General features: G+C 55.5%; 1 protein-coding gene across 1 annotated transcript in view; it reads right to left on the bottom strand.

Moving 5' to 3' along the window:
- Nucleotides 1-375: 375 nt before the first annotated feature.
- TSPAN15 (tetraspanin 15) overlaps nucleotides 376-23,528 on the bottom strand; it is a 37,416-nt gene continuing 14,263 nt past the window's right edge. Inside the window, exons 2-8 of the mRNA XM_004583442.2 lie at nucleotides 14,447-14,632; nucleotides 13,758-13,832; nucleotides 8,263-8,358; nucleotides 5,562-5,678; nucleotides 2,807-2,854; nucleotides 1,149-1,265; nucleotides 376-748 (exon numbers count right to left, since the gene is read on the bottom strand). Coding sequence (XP_004583499.2) covers nucleotides 599-748; nucleotides 1,149-1,265; nucleotides 2,807-2,854; nucleotides 5,562-5,678; nucleotides 8,263-8,358; nucleotides 13,758-13,832; nucleotides 14,447-14,632 — 789 coding nt within the window. The 3' untranslated portion in view covers nucleotides 376-598. The remainder of the gene's footprint in view (nucleotides 749-1,148; nucleotides 1,266-2,806; nucleotides 2,855-5,561; nucleotides 5,679-8,262; nucleotides 8,359-13,757; nucleotides 13,833-14,446; nucleotides 14,633-23,528) is intronic.

Here is a 23,528-nt window from a genome sequence, read left to right as displayed (position 1 = left end):
TGGAATAGGAATCATGGAGGAGCATTCAGCTTTGATTAGTCAGAAACTCCTGTTAACTGTACAAAATAGAAATGTTACAAAAATCATGTAAAAAAATAGGGTGAGTGAAGCTGCAGCCCTTGCGCGGGGCTCAAGGCACCAGGGTTGGGGGGAGGAAAGGAAACAGCCCCTCCTGCCCCACAGGGCACTCGGCTCCCTCTCCCTCTTCTTGCTTACAAATCACTACAAAAGCCCCCTGAAGGAGGCATAAATACCACAGTCAAGGCACTGTCAGGAATGAAATGGACCCTGAGCTCAGCCCTTGGAGAAGGGGGCCCCTCTCCTCATCGCCCAGCCAGGATCTCAGCAGGACTGAGAGACCCGGGGGGGGGGGGTGGCAGTGGGGAAAGGGCCACTCCCCTCCTGGGAGGGCCTCAGGCTCCATCCCCAGGGGAGGCAGTAGCCTCAGGAGCCCACACACAGGTGCACAGCCTGGGCTTTCGATCCACACCACGCATGGGCAGCGAGGCCCAGGTCCTACCCAGCCACCCCCCCACCACGTGGACTTGGAGGTGCTGTTCAGACTGTCCCGCTGAAGCTGTTGTCCCGGGCCTGGCCTCTAACTAGGGTAGCACAGGCAGCACCCCGTGCCGGCCGTGTCCATGTTGGCCTTGGCTCCGGGGCCCAGGAGTCCGTCGGTGACCGAGTACTCCATGATGATGTCCTCCACGCGGGTGATGTAGAGCAGCGTCAGCAGCACCCCCAGGAACTGCACAGAAGGGCTGGGCTGGTGAGAGCCGGCTGACCAGGTCCCACCCCTGGAAACCCAAGCAGCCACGGCACCCCACACTGACCACTGAGTCCCAGAAATGGTAGAGCTTCCCCCTCCACCCCACCCCCATGCTGCACCCTTCTATGCTGGGATTCTTGTCTTTGTTTTGTCACATGCTCCCTAGAGGACCTGGGGCATGTCACTTTAATATTGCTAAGCCTTGGCTTCTTCCCTTGTAAAGTGGGCATGATAACAGTGCCCGCCTCACAGACAACTTGGAAGAGTATCACATCCCACACTGTGGCCCCTGGCCTCCTCCCCACCACCCATCTGGGCCTTATCTGCATTTACCCTGCAGTTGCCACACCACCACTTCCTGCACCCAGAGTCAGCCCACCTGGGGGAGCAGGATGCCCAGCAGGAGGCCAGCCATGATGGTGTAGTTGTCCATGAACCAGATGAGCACGGCATTGGTGCAGCCCCTCACGTAGATGACGTCCTGCACAGTGAAGCGCTGTGCGGGGAGAGCCGGTCAGTGGTGGGCACCCACCTGGCCAAAACCCAGGTGTCTACGCAGCCACTCACCTAAGGCCCAGCCTAGCCCTGGATGGTTCTGGACCTCCACTTCCCATATGCCTTGATGGGCAGTGTCGGAGTTGCCACGGTAGCAGCCGAGCCCACATTTGCCATATTGTAGGGGCTGGTGGGACTGAAGGGCTCAGGGCAGTCCTGACTTCCTGCCTCTCAGATGGGCACCTGGACACCAATGCAGATGCAAACCCCACCCATACCACCATGACACAACAAAGGAAAAATTCTACACTATGCAAGTTGGCTGCATACACAGAATGACTTAAAACTGTGTACAAAATGCCTCCAGGTGACGTGCATCCAGTGGCTAGGAAATGTGAGTGAATTTCACATTTGCACTTGGACCTCATTCCCCAAAGAGCTCATCCTGCAGGTGCAAATGTCCCAACATCTAAAAATTCGAAATCCAAAATGCTTTAGTCCCAGGCATTTCTGGTCAGGGATAGTCAACTCAGACTTGCTTTGTCTCAAACTGGTTGGCAATGGCTTATTGGTTTTTAAAGAGCACCTGGATGGTGAGAACACTGTGCCTGGTGTGGCAGTCCCCACATTGGTGATGCCATGGTCGCACCAGTCTTGTGAATGCCTCCGGTCTGGGCATGGACTCCACTATCTCCTGTGGCATCTAACATGGCCTGCGTAGTCACAGCACACACATGCCTTAGGCAGCTCTAAGGTGGTCCCCGGGACGTCCCTTCTGTCTGACTTATACTAGTGCGTGCAGAGATCCTACAGGAGGTGCTCCATCTACAGATGGCGCTTGGGGATCATAATGAGGATGTTGCCCGCTGATGGTTGTTGATGAAGTCACCACAGGCTCAAATAGGCTGAGAACCATCATAGGTCTATAGTGGGAATCTCTACCTGAGTCCCCAGGCTCAGTCCTGTGCTAACAACTTCAGTGACACCACTCTTGTCAGTCCAGAGACTCCATTGTGCAAACTCTACCACTCTAATGCATTATAGGTCAGCATTATTTTTAGTTCCCTCCCCAGCACCCCAGGTGCTTGCCTGCACCAGGTCTGAGGTGCCCATGAAGCAGACCCAGGGAGGAGTCTTGCCGCCCTCCAAGGACTCCTGGGTCTCTAACAGAGGACATCTTGGGAGCAATCCACAAACTGAGGGCAGAGACAAGACAGGTGCTGAGCAGGGCTGGGCACACAGCCTGCTGGGAGCACTGGCAAGGGCTGCAGTGGCCTCATGGGGACAGACCCTTGGGAGGGGCTAGGCACAGCCTAGCATATGGCCTTTCTCAGCTTGCGGCAGCGGGGAGCAGATTCTGGGCCCCCAAGCCCTTCTGTGCCTGGGTGGGATTGGAAAACGCTGGGACTGTAGCTCCATTTCAGAGCCAGGACTGTGGAGAACCTCCAACAGCCAGGAGTACCACGTCCAGCAAGCCCTCCAGTCACCCTGCGGGTGGGACAGGAGAGGGACGTTTCCAGGGAAAAGCATTTCAGGCATTACCTCCTTGTCGATAGTTTTGTAGCCACACATGGTATTGACGACGTCTGTCTGGAAGAGATGTGGATCGCAAACATTTACATGAGGCTTCCTCAGAAAGAGTCGACTGATCTACCCATTTCACAGAGAAGCAACAGAAGCACAGGCAGCTGCCCTGTGCAGCACGGATAGAGTGGAAGCAATCCAGGCAGACTGGCTTGAGTCTGCATCTTAACCACCCTTTGTTCCAAGAAATGCCAATGGCAGTTCCTCCCCAGCAGCAGCCCACTCTGGCTCCGGACCCCCTTGCCCTGCTGAAGCTGTCTGCACTGTCTCAGAGGTCAGGCCAGGGCTGCCCTGCTCACTGGGACCTGCCACCCGTGGTTACCTGTGGGCAAGGCCAGGTCTCCTGGCAGTGCTTCCCTCTCCCACAGCCTCTGGCCCCTCCAGCTCAGGGCACTGCAGGATGTTCCCTCCTGAGAGGACAGTCACTCTCTGGGCTCCTGGCCTTGTTCATTCAGACCCAGGGAAAACTGGGCCCAGGCCCTGAACCCCATCAGGGGCAGTGGCACTTCCTGTCACCTCCTGTGCCTTGCAGGGTCTTCTCTTCAATTGGCCCCATAAGACAGCCAGAGCCTCGAGCCAGCAGGGCCCCCTGCAGCCCTGCCCCCATCCTCCCATACCCCCATGTTGATAACTGAATGAATGCTACTCTTTAGGGGACTCAGGGCAACAAGAGGGGAACAGCAGTGGCCAGTATGGCCACTGGCATCGCCCCTTCTGGGTCCAATTTCTGCTCTGTCTCTTGGGAGCTTTGTGCCAGTCTCGTGAAGGCTGAGCACACAGAGGTCCTCAGGAAACGTGTGCACGAAGCATGCATGGCTGAGTCTCCTGACCTTTTCCATAAAGCAGTGATGATCCATGAACATCACCCTCCCCTCCACACAGGGAGACACATGGATCACAAGAGTGTGCCCAGGAGCCACAGGTCACTGTCCGGCCAGCCGACTCTACCATGTTGGCTGGTGAGTGGGAACCTGGTAGGAGGTGCTCTCAGACCAGCCCCTGTGGAAGCGGGTGGAGCCTGAGGGCACCTGGGGCACAGCTCTAGATCCAGGGCGCTGACTTCACTGTTTACCAAACCCTGACATCTAGAACAATCTGGAGGTCATTCAAGGCCCAGCGCTCTCTCTTGGCAGGAGAGCTGAAGCCCTTCCTTGCTTTCCAGCTGGAATGGTGAACATCCAGCCGGCGCTCCCGCATGCTGCCCTGAGCTAGGCCCTATAGACTCGGTGGAGTCCACAGGCGAGCTGCTCCAGGATGGCACACCTCTGCCTACAGCCCCGCCCTTCCACAGGTGCTGGTCTCCAAGCCTCTGCACCCTAACCAGTCTTAACACAGACTCCCCGTGTCCACCTCTGCTGCCCCTGCCACAGCAGCCAAGGGACTCCAGTCAAACCCAAGTCAGATCCACTGCCACTTGAGGTAACACAGCTCCTGTCATTCAAGAGCACACTATGGTTCTTCCTGCCAGCCTCCCCTTCCTCCTCTAGTCACACTGGGCTCTGACCTGCTTTTCACGTACCCCAGGGCCTTTGCACTCACTGGTCCATCTGTCAAGAATCCCCTTCTCCAGACACCTGCCCTTCTCCCTCCAGGTTTCCCTGGGAATCCATCTTCTCGTGACCTTGCCTCCTCCACGCTGCCATGCCACCCACCATCTTTCCCTGAGTTCTGTGTGTCTGTCAGTTTCCCCTCCACGGGCAGAAACTTCCCTTGTGCTTGTTTTACCTCCAGAACCTGACACATAGTAGGTCCTGAAGTAGTGTATGTTGAATGAACTAACAAGTGAATGAATGCAAGCTGCCTTTCCACATTTCAGCAGGGACATGCATGCAGGTGCCAGCGTCCAGGGTGACCAAGTTCAGGTTCCCCCTCCCTGCCCCCACCAGGCCTCTCTGAGAACCCTGGACTCCTCCCCGGCACCCCGCTTGCCCAGACTTCTACCCTAAAATGGCAGCCAAAATGTGCAGAAGCAGCTCCCTCCAGGCCAGCCTTTTTAGGGCGCGGGCGGCCTGACGCCCGGGCGAGGCTCCCACCACCGCTGCACTGCAGTGGGCACGGATCGGTGGAGATGTCAGAGAGAAACTTTCCATGACTGCACAGGGTGTGAGTAATGGGCCAGCTCTCTGCCTAGTTCCAGGGCAGAAACCAAACAGCTCCCGGACGTGGCTGTCAGGCATACCCGCTGACAGTCACCCGTGCATAAACGGTGAGTGCAGAGGTGACTGAGCTGGCATGGACCCCACAGATCCTGCTCCAAGTGCCCTGTGGTGACCACGATCAGGACCTGAGGCCCACAGGAGACACTCCATGTGCAACCCCAGCTCTGCTTACGGCAAAACAATGGAGCCTCCTGCCATCTCAAAGCCCCCTCCCTTCTACTGTCATGGCACTCCAGGGCATGACACTCCCACTCAGTCCAGACAACCCAGGTCAGATTCACAGAACCTTTCTGGGCTTCAGTTTCCTCTTCTGTAAAATGGATACGTGGCTGTTGTTTGGATGAAATGAGTTAGCACAGCCAAAGGACCCACAGCAGGCCTGCCTATGACAGGAGCTCAGCAGATGCTAACAGTCCCAACATTCCCTACCCACAGCATCTCCCTTCATAGGACCCTTGAGCTCTGGCCACCTCAGCCTCATTTATCTACCACCCACAGTGCTGTTTGACCATCAGAGTGGGCCCCACCTGCCCATCCCCATGGGGCATCACTACCGTGTTCCGGAAGCAGCAGGTATAGGGCACCCCGCAGGCCAGAGGCCCCGGGGCGCTGCAGTCGTGGTACTGGTTTTGGCTCCAATCTCGGTAGTCCTCACCACCACAGCACTTGAACTGAGAAAGGAAGCAAACAGGAAAGAAACCTCCATCACAGGCCGGAATCGGGGGCCTCTTGCCAGGAGATAGGGGATGCCCTCTGCGCTGTGAGACGCCTTGGCTTGTCAGGTGACAGCTGAGGCCAGGAGGTATGAGCACCCTGCACCCTGAGAGGTGTGCAAGCTGTGGCTGGGCTGCCGCCTCTGTGCACACGCTGAGGTGACCAGTGCATCCTTGAAGGACAGTTTCCCACAGACACCTGCACCAGCCTTTGTGTTGGCATCTCTGTGCAGGTGCCAGGCCTTTGTGTCCCAGACTCCAGTGTCTCTGCATGGACCTTCTGTACACTGGCCTTCTCCCAGCCTGGCTCCAGGAGCCATACTGCCCATGGCCAAGAGGACACGGGCACATTCACGTCCTCCCCTGCATCGCTGCCAGTGCCTGGGGAGACAGTGAGTGACTGTACCGCAGTGTTGCTATGTGTCAGTCATTTGGCTGAGCACTCCAGAGACCAGGTGGCACACACTGCTCACGTGGAGGTGACAGAGAGAGAGCATCTCCACTGTGTGCCCCAGACCTGGGGAAGCAGGGGGAAGGAGTGGGCAAGGGCAGTTTGGGGTTGGGAGGTCAGGGCTGCTCTCTGAGGAGAGGGCATCTCAGGAGAGAGACGGGCAGCAGGAAGAATTAGCTGGCAGGTGCGGAGGTCCTGCCTGCATAGAACGGAGCGTGTGTTTCAGCAGAGGTGTGGATGTCTGTTTGACCAGAAGTGAGTGAGCCATAGTGGAGAGTGTGCTGCTGGGAGGGCAGCAGAGGGCAGCACAGGCTGGACCTTGCAAAGCTTTCTGCACCAGAGTAAGTCACTAGGAGTGACCAGAAGCCACTGTGACAGCCTAATGGGGGGCGGGGGAGGGCCATGATCAGGGGCACCCAAGAGGCTTTTGTGTGTTCTTCATCTGTGCATTGGTTATTCAGAGGCATGCTTTTTGACTCCATGGTGCTGTGAATTTTTTAACTTCATAACTGTTGTTGACTTTGTTTCATGGTTTCTCATTTAAGGGAATGTATAGTAATGGTGTAATACAGACTATCATATCCAGATGTGAAGATACAATGCAGTACCCATCCCTACTTTCAAATCAAAGATGGACTCCTAATGAAACTGTTGGACATATCTAGACAATGGGATGCTGGACTGTCTGACATTGTCTGTACCAGCAATGTTGGGGCACACTTAAATAACAGATTGATGGACTTATGACTGTTTATGAAGGACTACACTGTTATAATAACATGGGAGAAATCAGTCGAGGGTGGGAATTTGTGTGTGTGGGGATAACAAACAAATCCTATGGAATTGTACCATAAAATTAAAATTAAAAAAAAAATAAGAAAAAGAAAGAAACAGACCCTTCCCAAGTCCCTGTGGTGCCCTGAGGTCATCAACTTCCAGGATCAGTTCAAAAGGCTTTGTGATCAGACCCCAGTGAGATTCCCAGCCATGTAACCTCAGGCAGCAGATCGACTTCTCTGGGCCTCAGGGCTGCCTCCATTAAGCAGGAAAAGTGATGGCAGCTTGGCACGGCTAAGCTGAGGCCACAGTAAGGAGCTGTGCATGAAGAACTCAGCACAGGCCTGGCACCAAACAGGTACCCAGTGAGCCCCAGTTACCTCCTCCTGCACCCTGGGGAAAAAAATCAAATTCCAAGCCAGCCCAAAGAATAGTTCCAAAACAAACAGTTCACTCCATTGGAGCAGGAGTTGGCTAGCCCCAGCCAGAGCTGGCAGACACAGCCCTGGGGGGATAGGCCCTCCCAGAGCCTGCACCTGCTGTGATGACAGAGGTTTGGGCCAAGGGAGTAGCCACCACGGTGGCCAGGTTCCTGGGAGCACTGCCAGCACGAAGTGGACCTGTGACCCTCTGACTCTGCTTATTTCACCATGACCGCAGCCGGCACTGACAGGTCTTCCCACAAGCCTGCCACTGTTCTCAGCATTCCCCCTGAGTTAAGTCAAGGGAATCCTACGACTATCATTCCCCCAACACAGAGCTAAATAAGACAGATGGGGACAGTGGGTGACCCTATACTTGTTACACGTATGGCAACAACAGTCTTGTCCCCAAGGGACACAAGATCATGACATTGAAGCAAGTACTGAGGAAGAGGAAGGGCTTTGGTCTGTGCCCCCAGGATGGAAGGAAATAGAATCAGGAAGGAGCTTTCTGCCCATGGGGGCTGGACTTGTCCTGGAAAGGGAGTGAAGCCCAGACCAGCAAGATCAGATTCGCATCTCCAGGAAGGAGGCTCCTTGGCCAGTGGAAAGCAGCTGTCTGGGACCCAACCAGGAGGCCTGGAGCTACTGTGCTGCAATGTGAGAGGGGGGGCAAGTGGAGCAGACATGTGGGTCCAGGCACGGATGTAAAGGGTTCCAGCCACCCGTTCTCAGTGGTCCAGGCCAAACACACCCAGCCAGCCTGCCACCCACTCTGGGGATGGAAGAGTGGTCCTAGCCCTCAGAGCCCTGTCTTGAGCAGGGCCCAGCTGCTGTGCGGAGGGGCAGCAGGCATGGGAGGCACATCCCTGACCCAGAACTCCTAGCTCACCTGTTTCTGGACAAAGTCCATGATGTTTTTGAAGTCCAAATCGTCGTAGTAATTCTCAATTCCTCTGCGGATGTTGTCATTCAGAAAGTCAATGGTCTGTGAAGGGGCGGAGTTAGCAAGGAAAGGGCCATGCACTAGTAGCGCCCAACCCAGCCCTCCCAGAAGTCCAGACTGGCACCAAACGCCATGTGCCACAGGCTCCAGTGCCCCTGCTTGCTGCCGCTGTGCCCTACCCGTTCACCCATGACCTCCCCAACCACACGCCACCTGGCTCTGGGCCATCTGCTCAAGTCTCCCTGCTCTGTCAAAGCAGGGACCATTCACAATGATTCCTTCAGAGCTCCATGACCCAGGCTCTGCGTCGGAGGGTTTAGCTCCTGGCTCTGAAGTGGCTACCATGGCTGAGCTGAGACGAGGCTGCCTGGTCCCACTGCCCGGCATCAGGCCTGCACAGGGTCCCACTGTGTACTCTTCCACCATCCAAATTCTTGCTTTCCAGATGAGGAAGCTGAAGCAGGCATCCCAGGATCCTTGCCAGGATGGTGGGAACTGGGGTTTCCTGACCTGTCTCTTGCTGCAGTGTGGGGGCCCACAGGCCAGAGACAGTCCTGGCCTGGAAGGGCGCTGGCAGGTCGCCCTCTGCTGGTCAGGCCGGGCTTTCTGGATCAACAGCCTGCCATTGTGCCAAAATCTGGAAGCACAAAAGGCCCCACAGCAGGACAGGGTGGGGGAGGCTGGCTCCAGGCTCACGGTGACAATGGCTGCTTTCAGAGCCCCACGCCCGGGCATCAGCAGGGGCTGGGGACAAAGAGGCATTCTGTGCAGACAGGAGCCAGACAATTCCTGAGGGAGGTGTCTTGGCGGGAGGGAAAAGATGGTGGGGGTGGTCTTAGGCTTCTGGCCCCCTCCCAGCTCATGCCCTTTCACGGCCTCAGTTTCCTGCTTTGGAAGTCTCTCCATGGCAGTGTCCAGCTTTGAGGGTGAGTGGCCGCCATCAAGGTCAGAAACCCTGGGGCCACCATGCTGGACCCCTCGCACGCCACAGCAGAACTGCTAGGAGCAGGGTGCCCATCCATCCCACTGTAAGGTGCCAAGACAAGAGCTGAGGGATTAGGTGGGAACGGTATGCTCTATCAGGACGAGAGGAACGTAGGGGTTGCTGGTCCCTGGGGACACACGGTGCACAAAGCCCAGGCAATGGAACCAGCAAACCCCTGTCGAGTATCAGAAAGCAGATTCAGAATCCAAGACAGTCTTTGAATGCAGCAGTTTGCGCCCCCCTTCCAGGTGTGTTGAGATGCTGCGAGGAGAGGCAGCCTGCCCTCCCCAGAGGCCCTTGCGTCACCAACCCCAGGTGCCCGCTCTGCTGGAAGATGGGCCAGGCCAGCTGGCCCCAGCAAGGGGCTAGGAAACAAGACACCAGGGTGGAGTCCATCTACTCCCCAGGGTGGGGCAGGCTGTTAGCTCACAGCACTGGACTGTGGGCAGCAAGGACCCTTGGTGGGGCTTGGAGCAGGGGTGATACCAGGGGCAGGGGTGTGGCTGAGGCCATGCCTGCGGGGATGGGCAGGGCGGGCAGCTTCTTCCAGGCTACCACATCCCTCCTTGCCACCCAGCCCCCTCCAGCCAACCACTGGGGCCCTCTGCTCTGGGGAATCCCCTGGAGCTGGTAACAGGGTGGGATAGGGGTGGGCAGAAGGCCCAGGGAAGGGAGGGAGAGGGTGGCAGAAGGGACACTGATGGCCTGAGGAGTTCTGCCGTTGCTAGGGGGACAGCCCTGGCCTCTATCCTCAAAGTAGCCCTGGCCCTGGGCACTTTCCAAGGGCACCAACCTGGGAAAACACTTTCGTGAAAACCAGGCCTTCCATCCACCTCTTAGCAAGGCAGGGAGATGAATACCCCAGGGCGGCCCCAGTTCCCATCAGGAAGTTCACTGGGACCTGCTGGGTTTGGTGTGTGTGTGTGTGTGTGTGTGAGAGAGAGAAAGAGAGAGAGAGAGAGAGAGAGCGAGAGCGCACTGGGGAGATAGCAGGACACTGAGTTCTTCCTGTGCTGGGACAGCCATAGGGTAGCAGGTGCAGGTGGTGCAGGCCGCCCACTGCAATGCCTGCATAGCTGTACAAAGTGCCAGTAACATCCAGAGGGACCCAGAGCCACTAAGAACACACTCGCAATGGGAAGACAGCAGGGAAGAGAAAAGACCCTGGCGCCCTCTGCCACTCCCAGGAGCCAAACACACCCTGTGCCACTCAGAGTGCTGGCTTAGACCCAGGTCATACCAGCAGGGGCAGCTCCAGCAAGGCGGAGAGAAGCACCTTTCACTGGGTGCGTATAAAGAATGTCAGGCCAGAAGGAAGCAAGCAAGCATCAAAACCACAGATGGATGGATGTACAGTATGTGAGTGTTGTGTGAGCCCTCCCACCTGCTGGAAGAGCTAGCCTTTCTGGTTTTTCTTTGACATCCAATTCTAAAAATAGCTGAGGCTACTATGTCAAACCGCCACCCCCCACACATCCCCTGCATTTTGAATGAATGGGGATTCCACGGGGACCACAGGTCAGAGAAGGAGTGGAGGGGCCAGCTGATGACCCAGGGCCCCGGTCCCCTGGGGATGGCAGCATCCTGGGGTCCTGAATGCTGACCAGAAATTTTTACATCAGTTTCCCAGCCTCAAAGCCAGCCGGCTGCACTCAATGCCTGCCAGGTTCCCAGAGCTTGGGGTCGAAGTAGTCAGCTGACCCAGGGCTGTCTTTCTTCAAACTGTCATCTCTGGGCTTTACCCAGCCCCTCTAGAAGTTGGGGTCTCGTCCTCATTGCCCCCAACACCAACCTCTGCCCCAGTCCTGGCAAGCAGGATCAAAGAGAGCCGTGGGAGCTGGAAGGAGGAAAGGACGGAGGCTGTGAAGCTGTCTGCGCCTGCGCCTTCCTGGATCTGGGGACATTGCAGGCTGGTTCACTCCCCAGATGGTTGCAGGGCCCAAGCACTTAGGCCATCTTGTGCTGCCTTCCCAAGCACATTAGTAGGCAACTGAACTGGAAATGAGACGGCCAGAACTTAAACAGGCGAGAGCTTTACTTGCTATGCCACAATGCCAGCTTACTTCCCCTCTTTTTTTCCACCTTACACAGTCCCTTCTTATCACCATCCACAGAAGCAGCTCCCGGTCTATGCTGACATGCAATGACATCGCATTGGAAGGGATGCTTGTTTTTCTTTATGAAGTATTTTCCCTTTGACTATTAAGCAAGAAGGAATTTGGGGAGCTAGAGGAATGATGTAAAGGAGAAAATAAATATCACCCAGGTCCTATCCCTCAGGGGAAGTAAGTTGTGACAGCACCAGTGTTGATTTTTTCCCATCTTTCCAAATCTTTTTCTCACTGTGAAGATCTGCATTTGTGACTCTGTATCTAGGGTAGTGTTTGACATGGTAAATACAAGCCACTTGGAGCGCTAACACCCTATATCAGGGTGCCTGGGTTCAAGTTCCAGCTGCACTTCCATTCCCGTTTCCTAAGAACACATACCCTCGGAGGCAGCAGGTGATGGCTCAAGGACTTGGGCCCCTGCCACCCATGTGGGAGACCTGGGTGGAGTGTCTGACTCCTGGCTTCAGCCAGGCCCAGCCCTGGCACCAGGAGGTAGTGGAGGAGCAAACAAGCAGGTGATCTGTTTGTCTTGCTGCTTTGCAAATGGAATAAATAATTTATAGTTTTGTATCCTGCTTTTAAGTTCATTAAATCATGCCCCACCCTAAGCCTCCAAACAGCTTAGAGTCCTTGACCATGAGGCCCCTCCTGGGTTGCACGCCGGCACCCTCCCCTAACGGGACACCATCCAAGAGGACGGAATACATGCCATGGGCTGTGGCATCCACTGGACTGGGGCTAAGTGGAAGCTCTCACCCTTGCCCCAGGATCTCCAGCACCCTGAGTCACATGGTCGGAGGGACTCTTGGAGACCTCATCAGCAGACGCCTTTGTCTCAGTTGAACTCCCTCCCTTGAGAGAAGGGGATGATATCATGGCCCTGAGTGACCCCCAGGGCACTGGCCAGTGACTGAGCAGCCAGCCTGTGCGCAACGATCCCTGAGACCAGAGCCGCAGTGCACTTAGGACGCAATTGTTTCCTGGGGCCAGGGACGCTGCTGACCATGGCCTGGACCTGGGCTCCAGCCAGGCAAACACTCACCCGTGACTCCTACAAAGCTCAGGGCTGGCTGGGAGTCCCAGCTGGCAGCATAGGAAAGCTTTCTTCCTGGCAAATAGAACAAACATGTTTCCCTCCTCCACCGTGCTGCTGAAACTGAGCCCCTGGCCAGTACCTGCCCACTCAGGGCAGAGGGCAGGAGCAGGTAGCACGACTGGTTGGGGTCGCCTCCCAGGGCCGCCTCTGCCTTGTGTGCTCTTGGTGGACTCTTTTAACCTCCGTGTCCCTCAGTGACTCTCCTGATGTGACAGACATTGGTCCTTCCCTCTCCCGGGTCTCATGAAACAGGAAGGAGAACCCCTGGGTTGCAGGAGCGTAAAGAGGCCGGCCATAGTGGGCCGAGGCAGAGCAGCTGCAGCCCCTATCTATCCTGCCCTGGACTGGAAGGCCAGCCAGATGCATAGAGGATTGGCCAGGGTTGTAGGTGGGCTGTGTAAGGGTTCTGCTCAGCTCAGCGTGGGGACCACCACAGCAGCTTTGGGCTCAACTTTGGACACAAGAGATCATCTGGCTGTGGCCCTGATGCCCATCCCAAAGGTGACTGCCCAGGGGCACTGGGAGCCACCCTGTCTGGGGTGGAGGCAGGCCTGGGGACAGCCAGGCCTAAGCTCTGAAAACATGCCCTGTGGGTCACGCCCTCTGCTTACACTGAAGCACGATGAAGTCAAGGGAAGGCTACGGGAGAAAAGACAGGGTACAGGCTGACTTCTCATTAGGCCTTGGGAACTGGAAGCTGGTGACGGTCTGCCACAGGCCAACCCCATGCTGGGGCCATCCTACTCATTCTTTCCCCCAATTTGCAACCCAAACACCGTGAGCCAGGTGCTGTGACCCTTGAGGATGGGAGAGACCAAGAGCCTTGGCCCAGGTCCCCTAGCCTACAGGGAAGGAGCTGGAAACCTTCCCAACTCTAAAGTGCCCTGACAAGGCAAACCCTGCCTTGGCTGGGACACGAGTGTCCTTCCCACCCTCACTCCCACATCCAGAGCAGCAGAGTCTGCCAACATACCCTCCTCCCAAACACATGCTCCTCCTGTCCTCTTGCCACTCAGCAGCCAGAGCGAAACAGCTGGATGCTGGCACATCCCACCAGAAACTCCCTAGAGGCCCTGGCCAACTGCCTGCAGAAAAAGTCCCGCACTCCTAAAGCTTGACCTGCAAGGACCCACAAGATCATCCCCGGGTGACTCCCCCCATGCCCTCTCCCATGGCCATGTGTGGCTCTGGCTTACGGGGCCAGTGCTCTCCTTGCCCTCTCGCAACAGCACCATCTCCCACGGCCCACCTGGTTCCGGAAGATCAAGGCCATCACACCACCAATGAGCTCCATTATAAGGCAGATCCCGAGGATGTACATGAACTGGAAGACAGTATGCATGCAGAGTGAAGAAGCCTGCCCACAAAGTGGCCCCAGCTTTGAGGACCCCACCCCCACTGGCCACAGTCGGGGGTCACTCTATTTCCTGATATCAGGATGGCCACCAGCACCATGGGGGCCTCCTTGGAGTTACCAGGACAGACCCTACGGGATCAAGAGCTGTAAAGACTCAGCATGTGTGTCTGCTCTGACAGCTGGGTGGGATGTTGAGTGAAGCATTCCCCACAGGTGGCAAAAGAGAGTACCCAGCCTGGCCCAAGTGTGCCTCCCAGGTCACAGGGACTGATGACTTGCTGCCACCACTCCCTTCAGGTTCTGCTCACTCTCATTTGCATGTGGTTTCTCCATCCAAGGGGAGGGTCCCAATGAACAGGGTGTAGGTCAAAAAATAGGAGTCAGATCACCCTGTGTGCCTGGAGCAGGTGGACCAGGTACTCCTGGGCTAAGGTGGGCAGGTGGCTGCTCTAGAAAGCGCTCTGTGGATGCTGGCACAAGTGAGGCATGGACTCCAGGACCCAAGCTGTCCAAGGGCCCATGAGTAGGTTCCCTGGCTTCCTGGGAACTCGAGCCTGGGCAGGCAGGAGCGGCTGACTTACCGCCTGGAGGAGGCACAGGTTGTCTCGTAGGGAGGCCAGGACACCGATGAAGGACACGATGAACATGACAACCCCCAACAGGATGAGGATGATGGCTGGAGCCAGGAAGGCACTCTCCAGCGTCTTGTATTTCTGCCGTTCTACCTCTGCGTAGATGCCCACGGACAGAACCAGACCCCCGATCAGCTGTTGTGGCAAGGAAACAGGAGTGAGAGAGTAGGCGCACTTGGCCAGCAGATCTTCTGGCCATGAGTTCCAGGGGAGGGGAGCTTATGCCTGTGGCTGGACAGTTCCCTTCAGTGATCAGAGTTTGGGGGTGGCATCCCCCCAAATTCCTGCTGCCATCCCAGCCCCTAGAACCCAAGCAAGGACTGGGCCTTCAAAAGTGGTGAAAGTACAAGGCAGCCATTGGGGTGCCTTAAGTTGTCACAACACAGACACTCCCAGAATAAAAGCCAGGTGAAGATGCTCAGAGAAATCAGCCACATGCTGGAGAGAGGCAGGAACGGACTCTGGGCTTGAACATCCAACCTCCAGAACTGTGAGGAGCGACTGCTCTTTATGCCACTCTGTCTGTGGGATTTCATGTGATGGCATTCCCAGCAAGCCATCCTCTTCTGAGAGGGCACAGTGCCAGTTGGAGGGCTCAGGTCTCGGCTCTGCCCCTAGCTAACCCTGGGCCTCAGACTCAGCAGATCTGTGTCCCCATCTGAACAATGGGCATGAAGATGGCCATTCTGCGGTGCTCTCTCCTCTGCTTTCTGCAAGGCTCGAGCACAAAAACAAAGGCAGAGAGGCGATGAAGCTGACAGCACGGGGCTGTGGAACACACGCTGAGCAGGCATGGCACCCACAGGGAAGCCTGGCTAGGGGAGTCGGGGTGGAGGGACCTCTCAGGCTACGTCATCAACACGGAATTAACCTTCTGGCTGACCACAGGGAATGCCAATGACTGGTGCAGGAGGAATTTCAAGGGGATTTTTAAGTAGCACTCTGTGAACCCTGCCACAGAATACACTGCGAGTCCCCATCCTACAGGCCAGGCATGCCTACCCCAGGACCTTTGCACAGGCCACTCCCACAGCAGGATGTTCTCCTGACTTCCACACCTGCTCCTACTTCCTGCCTTTGCCCAGTGCCAGCTGCTCCTGGAAACAACTGGGAGATCACCTTGTTTACAGGTGGAAAACCCTGATTCCCCTTTCTCTGTTTTATTTCCTGCCTTGGTGTTTCATCAGATTTAATATGCCCAAGCCCATGCTGGGGCAGGGGAGGAGGTACTTTCTGCCAGCCGTGGGCACCCCTTGACCGTCCTGATGTGGCGGAAGTGCAATCAAGTGTTAGACACTGCATCCGCTGGATGACTGAGAGCTGGGCTTTCCCGTGGAGCCCCTGCATCTGAGTCAGATGCTGGCTACCCAGGCTCCAGCCTGTCCGAGGATCCAGACTTACTCTGGAAGGCAGAGACCCAAAACCTGTGAGAGAAACCGGAAGCTGTGACGCTGGCAGCCAAGGTCCGGGCAAGGGAAGTGGGGGACAATACAGACAGGATGCTGGTGGGGCACAAACCATACACAGCACCTGCCCCAGCGTAAGCATCCTGAACTCGACCCAAACCACCCCTCCAGCCATGCCCAGGCCTATACCAGCCTGCTCCCAGATCATCACATCACATCACCTCCCCACACCGGAGCCCAGGGCCTCCTCTGGCGACAGTGCCAAGACCGTCCTGAGTAAAGGGAAGTGCTTGAGTTGCCCCAAGCTTGGACGAGGGACAGGGAGGCCAGAAGTCCCACCCCGGCGAAGAGTCCCACTGCCACAACACTGCATCTTGGGTCCAGCTCCCTGAGACCCACCGTCCCCAAGTCTAGAAGGAATGTTTTTCCAGTACCCACCAGCTGGGAGCTGAAGGCGTGAATGGACTTCCTCACCAGCCACTTACTGACAACTTGGCCACAGCAGGAAAACCAGGGTGCAGTGATGTCATGAAAATCACCCACTTGGATAAATTTTAAGTTGTAAAATGCAGGAACACACACGTACACACATCCATCCCTCTACAGGAAAAGAGTACCCACAGGAAAGGCCCACCCTTGATAAAGATTAAGCAGAAACCATCCAGCTCTCTCATGCTCCCAAGCTCAGAACCCACTGAAATCATCATTCAAGGCCAGCTTAGCCCCCAGCACGAAGAATAACAGTGAGGAGACATTTCTCTTTCAAGATGTATTTGTTTATTTGAAAGGCAGTCACAGACAGAGGAGAGATAGAGATCTTCCTTCCGCTGCTTCATTCCCCTAGGGGCCGGGAAGACCAAGGCTGAGTCAAGCCAGGAGCCTCGAGCCTCAACGGGGTCTGCCATGTGGTTGGCAAGGGCCCAAGCACTTGGTCCATCTTCTGCTGTTGTTCCTAAGCACATTAGCAGTGAGCTGAACAGAAAGCGAAGCAGCTAAGACAGAAACTGGCACCCACATGGGATGCTGGCATTGCAAGTGACAGCCAATGTGCCACACCACAGTGCCACCCCAAGGAGCCTTTTAAAAGCCAAATCCCCTCCCCATCCCACCTTTTTAATTGCCACCTGTAAGGAACCATTCATTGACCCATGACCCTGAACCCAGAACCCAGAGTACTTCCTGCCCCTGTTAGGGTCCAAAATCGTCCCACTGTTGGATAGCAAAGAACCAGACGTGGATGCAATCAGCAAGCAGAGTTTATTGAGCTGGCTAGCCAGGGTCAAGCTCCTCACACAGACACACAGGACCGGTGGATGAAGCAAGACCCCGAGCTAGGGACAAGCCAGATTCTTATAGGCCAGTTTGGCCGTTACAGCAAAGCCCACACCCGCGAAAAACACTCCAATCATTTTAAAGCAAATATGAAACATTCCAATCAAATACAGGCAAGACTAAAGGCCCACGAAATGCCTCAAGTCCCTATTCAACATGACAAGACAAAAACCACTCTAAACTAAGGGGTTACAGATGTAAACCAATAGGTAACATATCTGTGAAATACAGGACATGGGGCTATTCACTCTTACCCTTATCAGGGCCACTGACCCTTACAGCCAGAGCCTGGGTGTGGGGGACAAGTTATTTGTAAAACCTTCTCCTTTTTACTTTACATTCAGGCTGCTTCTGACTTATTCAAACCACTCCATCATTCAGGCCCTCCAACATTTTGGTTAAAAGGCCTAAATACTAGAAGTAGTTCGAACAAGCCTTTTAACATTTTGGTTGCCTCTAACACCCCGAAGCTGAGGACTGTTATCATGCAAGAGCCCAGGTTCAATGGCAGCTCGGTCAAGGTAGGTTTTATCTTCCTTTATCTTCCACCTTAAGGAAAAGATGAATTCTCACCTCGTTACTGAAGCCACCATTACTTGTTAGTATTTACAAGCTTGATTCTATGCAATTTGGAGAGTTCTGGTTCCTGTTGCCAAAAAAAAAAAAAAAATTCTCCGGAAGGATGGGGCCATGGGGCTGACAAGCTGGCACCATGCTCCCTGCCCCCAGGCTGGCCCAGACCCTCCGTTCTGCACACAGCTGCACTTGGGGTTACAGTCACTGTGTTGGAAGGCATCCTCCCACACTCCCACACTCCCACACTGGCCCTGGCCCTGGTTCTGACTGCAGCTGACCCCAGTCTGCTCCAGAAAGGCAGCCAGTAGCTTCTTTGACTTTCACAGGCTCCCTGAGCCCCGGGAACACTCAGCCTAGCCTTCCTGGCAGGACACATAACTTTCCCTGCTCTGATCTAACTCCTCCGTTAAAAAGCATCCCCATTAGTCTGTGACATTTCCAGACCGCAAAAGCCATGGGAAAGACTCCCATGACAATGCAAGCCTGGGCCTCCCCGCGCCACTGCCACTGTGGCCCCGGTTTTGCTGCAGCTGAAGATGCTGCAGCCCAAGGCCTGCCAGCAGCCTGGCAGGGGGCTCCCCCACCCAGCACAGGGCGATCTGTGCTGCCCAAGAGTCTCCAGGGGCACGGAGCTAGGGGGAGAGGCCGGCAAAAAGCTCTCCAAGAAGTTCATAATTTCCAAACAGCATTTACATCTCCGATGACGTCAGTTTACCCATCTGAGTATAAGATGATCTGTCAGTGCCAGCCTGCAACCCCGTCCACTCCTGCTAATTATAGCCCTTCCTTTGCCTGCCCCGCTGCTCCAGGCCCAGTACAGGAAGCCAGCGGCCCATTTGTCAACCAGGACAGCTGCAGTCCCAGGCTGGGACTGGGGGGCCTGCAGCCATGCCCAAGGGAGGCGGAAGAAGGCAAGAGCACGCTGCCAGTAGCCCAAGGCCAGGTTGCAGTTTGTGTGGATAGCAGAAAGACCCAGTGCCCAGCGGGCGGGGGGGCGGGGGGGGCTGAGCCTGAAGGTCTCCTCTGAGCCCTACACCCTTGGCCCAGACCTGCTCCCCCTCAGCTGAGGCCTGGCTATGCTTCAGGTAAGTGTTACCATTTCCAGGGGACCTGCAAGGTGCATCAGGTCCACTTCATGTTCCAGGCTCTGTATCCGGCACCACAGGGTCACAGAGGGGGCAGGACTGGCGGAGGACAGAAGAAGACAGGCCAGACACAACGGTTCTGCTGGTGAACGTCAGGAGATCCTTGAATCGTGGATAGAGAAAAACTGGCAGCTTCATTTCCGTTAGCCCCTCACTGAAATGTCCCTTCCATTTTGAGTGTAGGCCTCCAACCACGGGGTGTTCCCAGCACCTGTGACTCTGTCGCCGGTAGAAATCACATCAGCGTTAGCTCTGTTCTTCACACTTGGGGACGACAACAGCGTCTGACCCACAGCGAGGCCTTGAGACTTGGTGCACTGGTGAAGAGGCACAGCGCTGCTACATCACACACTCGGTCGTAGAATGTTATCATAATTTTATTTCCTTTTGAAGTCCTGTGTATTTTATGCATTTCAGTATTTCATGTTCCCCTCAACAACCAAGGGAGTCCCTAGCACAAAGACAGCTCCTGGTCTATAGCAAGATGTCGTTGCCACTGTGGAGGGTTGTGGAGGGCTCTGAGCATGCAAACAGCGGTAGGGATGAAGGGCATTTGGCTCAGTGCCTAAGATACCTGTATACCATGTCGGAATGCCCAAGCTCAAGTCCCGGCTCTGCTTCCACTCCCAGATTCCTGCTAACGTACATCCTGGAAGGCAGCTGTCAGTGAAGGCTCAAATACTTGGATCCCTGCCACCCACATGGGAGACCTAGACTGAACTCCAGGTGCCAGGATAGGGATACAGCTGGGGTCAGGGTTAGGGTTGCAATAGCTGGTGCTTGGCCCAGGCCCACCTATTGCAAGCATTTGGAGAAGGAACCTGTAGATGGAAGATTTAAATGTGATAATAAATAAAATTAAAGAGTACAAGGGAGGAAGGAACTGTCAGAACATTGGGATGAGGGCCTGTGTTGTGGTGCAGTGTGCTAATCCACTGCTTACAACACCGACATGCTTTTTTTTTAAAGATTTATTTATTTTTATTGGAAAGTCAGATTTACAGAGAGAAGGAAAAAGAGAGAAAGATCCTCCATCTGCTGGGTCACTCCCCAAGGATCCAGGAGCTTCTTCCGGGTCTCTCATACACCATGCAGGGTTCGAAGGCTTTGAGCCATCCTCTACTGCTTTCCCAGGCCACAAGCATGGAGCTGGATGGGAAGTGGGGCAGCCGGCACCCATATGGGATCCCGGCACATGCAAAGTAAGGACTTTAACCACTAGGCTTCTGCACCAGCCCACAACACCAGCCTTGTTATTGGTTGTGCCCTGGACACAGCAGTGGTGCTGGGCCAGCATCCTACCATGGACTGCCTTGAACTCCCTCCCTTAAGCTGCACTCCCACTCACAAAGCTGGGAAGTGGCCATGTTCATCACGGAGGTCACTAGCCATATGCACTCAAATGTAAATGAGGTAAGATGACATACAGAAAAATAATAATGAAGGTCTGAATGCAATAAAGATGATTCAAAGACTATAAATTCATTTCTCCAGGAAGTTGAGCCAACGTCTAAGAGCTGTGGGCCACCCTGGGCCTTTCTGTCATCACGGAATGTTCTATCGGTAGCTCTGCTTGCCGAATGGCACCAAAGCATTTTGCAAAGATACACTAGTTCTCTCCCAGTCCTCACCAAGGCCTGCCAGGCAGTCTCAGGGGCAGGCCAGATGGACAGGCACGACTGTGACCCCAGACCCAGCTCTCACAGGTGTGCTGTGTGGCTCAGCCACCTCACACCTGGTCTGCAGCTGAACATTGTCATTCCCTGGCTGTGTGAGTAGGGGTTGTAGACTAAGGTGAGTTCAGCTCAGTCCTTGCTGGGCAGCAGGCTGTGCTATTTCACAGCTAGAACATGGGGCACACAGCTGGCGGTCCTGGGCTGACTCATGGTGGTGGCCCCAGCCTTGGCCCCCAAGGAAAGCAGGACACAGCAAATGCAGGTGGTCCAGCTGTGCCGCCCTCCAGAACCCCCAAGCAGTTTTGCATGATTCTCGCTGGGCCCTTGGAGAAGGACCCGGCCTTGGGAGAAAAAGCTCCCTGGGAAGCAGAGTGAACGCTGCCCTCCTGTCCGGTGGTCCCTCCTGCAATGTGGAAGATTCCCACTTTCACATGGTATATTCCAGGCTGTGTGGAGAGAGGCCAGGAGGCATGCACAGGCCCAGCTGTTCCATGAGGGCACAAAGTGACATTTCTAATCCACAGCAGCCTCCAAGACATGATGAAGCACCCAGGCCAAGCTAACCATGCCCAGGAGCAGGCAGATGGGGAGCGGTCCATAAATAAATGACCAACCCATTCTGAAATGAGAGGCAAAGCGGGGACTTCCTCCTGTGGAACCAGGAAAGCACAGTGGGTGAGCTGGGCCCTGCAGGATGCACAGTCTGGCCTCCACCCCCAGACTCCATGTGAGCGCAGCCCCCAGCCCAGCATCTTGAGCATGAGCAATGATCTTGCTGCAGCTGCTTCTAAGCCCAAAGAAGGAGCTCTGGGGTACACTCCAGGGCTCAGGAGAAGAGTGACTCATGCTGAATTTGGAAACCATGGAAACAGCCCAGGGAGAGTGCAAAGCACATTCACTTCCACCCAGGCCCCTCTCCCTGGCTTCCCTTCCCCCACCTCTTCAGGGTTTAAGTTCTCTCTCTCTCTCCCTTCCCCATGCATACCACCTTCTGTGTCTGACTCCAGAAGGTCAGAGGCCACCTGCAGCTGGGCAGTGTAGTCTACTGATTGTCTCCCCAGAGGGTGATGAGAACAGAAGCTAATGCTCTTCCATACACCCCAGACGCCTGGCCCTGCCAGGGAGGACAGGGATCCCCCAACTCGAGGCACTACAGACAGGTCCTGGTGCCAAGCTGGGGCTCCCACTGTGAGGGCAGAGATGGGGAGCGGGGGACACAGAGCTCTTGGGTGACTTCCTGCTAGGATCATCATCCAGACACACGCCTGTGATGGCAAGCTCTCCTCCTTTCTTTCTTCCTATTTTTTTTTTTTTTTAAGTTTTACTTGCTTATTTGAAAGGCTGAGTTTGAGAGAGAGAAACACCTTCCGCCTGCTGGTTCATTACCCAAATGGCCACAACAGCTGGGGCTGGGGCTGGTGCCGAGTTGAAGCCAGGAGTCAAGAATTCCCTCTAGGTCTCCCACAAGAGTGACAAGAAGCCAAGCCCTTGGGGCCATCTTTCACTGCTTTCCCAGGCATATCCAGCAGGAAGCTGGATCAGAAGCTGAGCAGTTGGGACTTGAACCAGCGCTCTGAAACAAAATGCTAGCGTCATAGGTAGAACCGCAATGCAGCCCCAGCCCTCTCTCTTCTTCCACAGGCCGGACTGCTTCCTCTGCAATCTCAGGCACTTTGGTCATGGCTCCAGGCCTCCAGCAGGGGGTACGCCTTCACTCAGGCCCCAGAAAAGAAGCTGTAGACTCACAAGACGCTCTAGGGGCTCAGCCCTGTGACACAATTTCCGGTTGGGAAGTGTGCAGGCAAGTCCTGTCCTTGTACTGACCAGACGCCTGCCAGGAGCCATTACTAGGTGCCCTAAAATGGGCGGGAAGGCGCTTCAGGGAGTGGGAAGGAGGGCTCCCTACAATCTCACCTGCCCCAACATTTCTAGGATACTCAGAGGAGAAATGACACCAAAGGTGGGGGTGTAGGGGTCAGGGGGAGGAAAGAGACCAAGGATGCCCCACCAGCAGGTGCAGTGGCCATAAGACCTGGCAGCCCATGTGGCTGTTTCTCAGGGGACATCTAGTTGACCTGGAAGCAGGTAAACTGAAGGTTGTCACCATGCAGCTTTGGCCACGACGGGGCTTACTGGTAACTCCTGCTGTCAATGCCTGGTGCTGCTATGCTCCAAACATGATTTGGTTCCTAGGATCCTATGGGTGCCTGGCTCCCTGGAGGTGTGTCCTGGGATGGGCATTCCAGAGAGAGGCTTGGTTATATCAGCCTGAACAGACCAAGCCTCTGCTCCCTGGCTGTCCCTGTTGTGACCCCTCATCTCCGTGGGGGAACATGGAGTGGAGAAAGAGATGTCCCCCCTTGCCCTGGCCTTGACTGAGGCCTGCACTGCCAGCACTGTCCCCCACTGCTGCTTTCTGGAAATAACAAAGCCAAATGACTGTCCTCGTCCTCAGGAACCCTTTCTGGCATCTCCCTCCACTTCAGAATGTCTAGAAACCAGCCTTGAGAAGCCCTCAGAAGTGCCAGCATTTACAGGACTAACTAGGCTCTGGGGCAGAAAACCGTAGGCCTTTGCTACCCACCCCCCTGCTGTACGCAGGCTGTGTGGAGTGACACACACACATCTGCCTCGACCTTGACAGGCTCACAGGCACGTAGTAAGTGCATGAGCTGGGAAGCCCCTGAACTCACAGGAAGGAAGCCTGGTGGCTCAGCTCCCAGCCATGCTCTCCCCGCAGCAGCTGGGTGGAAAGGCTCAGGGCCCAAGCCCCACCACAACAGCATCATGGAACACAGTGACCCTGGACCAAGCTGTGGGCAGAAGTTGCTGGTCTCCGGCAGGTGCACACACACTTCCCTCCTTCCTCAGGAGCCACATCAACATGCTGTGCCAC

The sequence above is a fragment of the Ochotona princeps genome, chromosome 13, assembly GCF_030435755.1.
Source record: "Ochotona princeps isolate mOchPri1 chromosome 13, mOchPri1.hap1, whole genome shotgun sequence".
NCBI lineage: Eukaryota > Metazoa > Chordata > Mammalia > Lagomorpha > Ochotonidae > Ochotona > Ochotona princeps.
This window is presented reverse-complemented; position numbering and strand designations above follow the sequence as displayed.